Below are 2,543 nucleotides of genomic sequence, written 5' to 3'. Positions count from 1 at the left end.
TCACTGATCGGCTGCCTCCTGCATGCCCCCTACTGGGGATCAAGCCTGAACCCAGGCATGTGCCCTGACCAGGAATCAAATTGTGACCTCCTGGTTCATAGGTCCACACTCAGCCATCTGCCTCCTTCAGGATGGAGGAGTGTTCGATTGTGGTACTCAGATTAGGTCATGAACATAAACTCCCTTTGAAGTCTTCACAGAACAAACAAGAAAAGCCAAGCAATTAAATCGAATCGGAGCCCCCAGCAGTGGGCGCCTGGGTCACGGGGAGAATGGTGGTGAGAGCCAGGAAGGCTTAAGGAGGTGGCCAGTCTTTTGTCACCTTCAGTGTGTCCTGAAAAGCGTGTATCTAAGGAAACATGTAGAAGAAGCAAGTGACACACGGTGTGCGGGAGTTGTTCCCAGAGGCACCCTCCTGCGGTGCTGGGCCCGCTGTGTGTGGTGGCTCCCTCCCCCGAGCACAGTCCTGCGTGTAGGCCGGGCCTCTGGCTGCGAGCGTCTGAGCAGTCAGGTCGCCGGCATTGTCTCCGTTTGCAGGCGGAGACTGCTCCCCAGTGCTGGTGTCCGCCCTTGGCTCCCCTCTTCACTCCCTCGAATAGGAGCTAGGGGAGCAGCCTCGCAGACATTCAGATAATCGATCACCCTGATGCCTTTGTATCGGCGACGGCGAGGCTGCTTTGGGGCCTTCCAGCGGCAGCGGGTCTGTGGGTCTGCTGCGGCCTCCAAGCCTGTGCTCGCCGCTCGCAGGTGCTCACAGAGGAAAGGGAGGCTCATCTGGAGGTTCTTGTCTCGCCCTGCCGGGCTGGTAGGAAGGGGGCAGGGTCACCACTCCACAGGATGAGGCCTCAACTGCCCTGTGCTGGCCCAGGTCCCCGAGCTGCGGAAGAAGTCGCGCCGCGAGTACCTGGCCAAGCGGGAGCGGGAGAAGCTGGAGGACCTGGAGGCCGAGCTGGCGGACGAGGAGTTCCTCTTTGGGGACGTGGAGCTGAGCCAGCATGAGCGGCGGGAGCTCAAATACAAGCGGCGAGTGCGGGATCTGGCCCGGGAACACCGGGCAGCCGGCGAGCAGGAGAAGCTGGAGGCCACCAATCGCTACCACATGCCCGAGGAGACCCGCGGACAGGTGAGGTGAAGGCACAGCTGCAGGGTCCTGCCTTGGTGTCGGTGGGGGCTAGCCCCTCCCTTGTCTCCCTTTCCCAGTGGGCCCGGTCGGGACGGGGAGGAGGGAGCTGGGCGGAGAGCAGGCCTGCTCACTGCCCTCTGTGCCCGCCTCCACACTGCCCTCTGTGCCCGCCTGCCCACTGCCCTCTGTGCCCGGCCTGCCCACTGCCCTTTGTGCTCGCCCTGCAGCCAGCGCGAGCTGTGGATCTGGTGGAGGAGGAGTCCGGCGCCCCTGGGGAGGAGCAGCGGCGCTGGGAGGAGGCCCGGCTGGGGGCCGCCGCCCTGAAATTTGGGGCCCGAGATGCAGCCTCCCAGGAGCCCAAGTACCAGCTGGTACTGGAGGAAGAGGAGACCATCGAGTTTGTCCGGGCCACTCAGCTGCAGGGCGATGAGGTAAGGGAGAGCCCTGCACCTCGTGAGGAGGACGGGGACCTTGTGAGGAGGACAGGGTCCTCGTGAGGAGGACGGGGAGCGGGCCCTGACGCTCAACGCCCCTCTCTCCTTCCCAGGAGCCGGCAGCTCCGCCCTCTCCCACCCAGGCCCAGCAGCAGGAGTGCATCCAGGCCGTGCGCCGCAGCCTCCCCGTCTTCCCCTTCCGCGAGGAGCTTCTGGCTGCCATTGCGAGTCACCAGGTCCTGATCATCGAGGGCGAGACAGGCTCGGGGAAGACCACCCAGATCCCGCAGTACCTCTTTGAGGAGGTGCGGCACCCCCACGCCAGGGCCAGCCCGCCCCTCGCTGAGCAGGCGCCTGTCAGAGCCCTTTACCTGACCTCAGGGGCTGCTCCCCTCCCCACGCTAGCCATTCCCTTTCCCACTCAATGGGGAGGGTCTGGAGCACATGCCCGCCTGTCTCTGCTCTCCCTTCCCGCCACAGTGCCTGGCTTGGGGGTTCTCTGTCCCCGTTGGGAGGCGGTGCATGGGGTGGGGGAGGGGTGAGAGGGGCCTCACTCCAGTCCAGCGAGGCCTCTGCTCACGGAGTGGAGAGCTGCATCCTGCTCCTTCGCACTTGCCCGTCCTTCTGCGTCTGCCCCACCTGCTCTGTCCTTTCCCAGCTCAGATCTCTCTGAGCCCAGAACTATTTCTTTAATGTTTTTAATGATTTTGGGGGGGCAGAGGGAAGGGGAGGGAGAGAGAGATAGGAACATTGATCAGTTGCCTCCTGCACACTTCCTACTGGGGATCAAGCCCGACATGCCCTGACTGGGAATCGAACTGGTGACCTCTGGGTGCGTGGGTCGACACTCAGTCCACTGAGCCCAGAACTTCATCCGCAAAGGGCTGGGACTGCCAGGGCTGGCTGAGAACCCTGGATGGCCTGGGTCTGCCATTCCATCCATTTGCCCTCCCTGTCTGGGCTTCAGCTTCTGTCTGTCTGCTCCC

At 63.4% G+C, this 2,543-nt stretch overlaps 1 protein-coding gene across 1 annotated transcript in view; it reads left to right on the top strand.

The window, feature by feature from the left end:
* The window catches only part of DHX16 (DEAH-box helicase 16), a 36,223-nt gene that overhangs the window by 26,388 nt on the left and 7,292 nt on the right, over positions 1-2,543 (top strand). Inside the window, 3 exon segments of the mRNA XM_015570675.1 lie at positions 869-1,123; positions 1,351-1,554; positions 1,671-1,862. Coding sequence (XP_015426161.1) covers positions 869-1,123; positions 1,351-1,554; positions 1,671-1,862 — 651 coding nt within the window.

Source organism: Myotis davidii, unplaced genomic scaffold, assembly GCF_000327345.1.
Source record: "Myotis davidii unplaced genomic scaffold, ASM32734v1 scaffold1007, whole genome shotgun sequence".
NCBI classification, from domain to species: Eukaryota; Metazoa; Chordata; class Mammalia; order Chiroptera; family Vespertilionidae; genus Myotis; species Myotis davidii.
The sequence above is the reverse complement of the archived record's forward strand: the minus strand, read 5'-3'. Positions and strand labels throughout refer to the sequence as shown.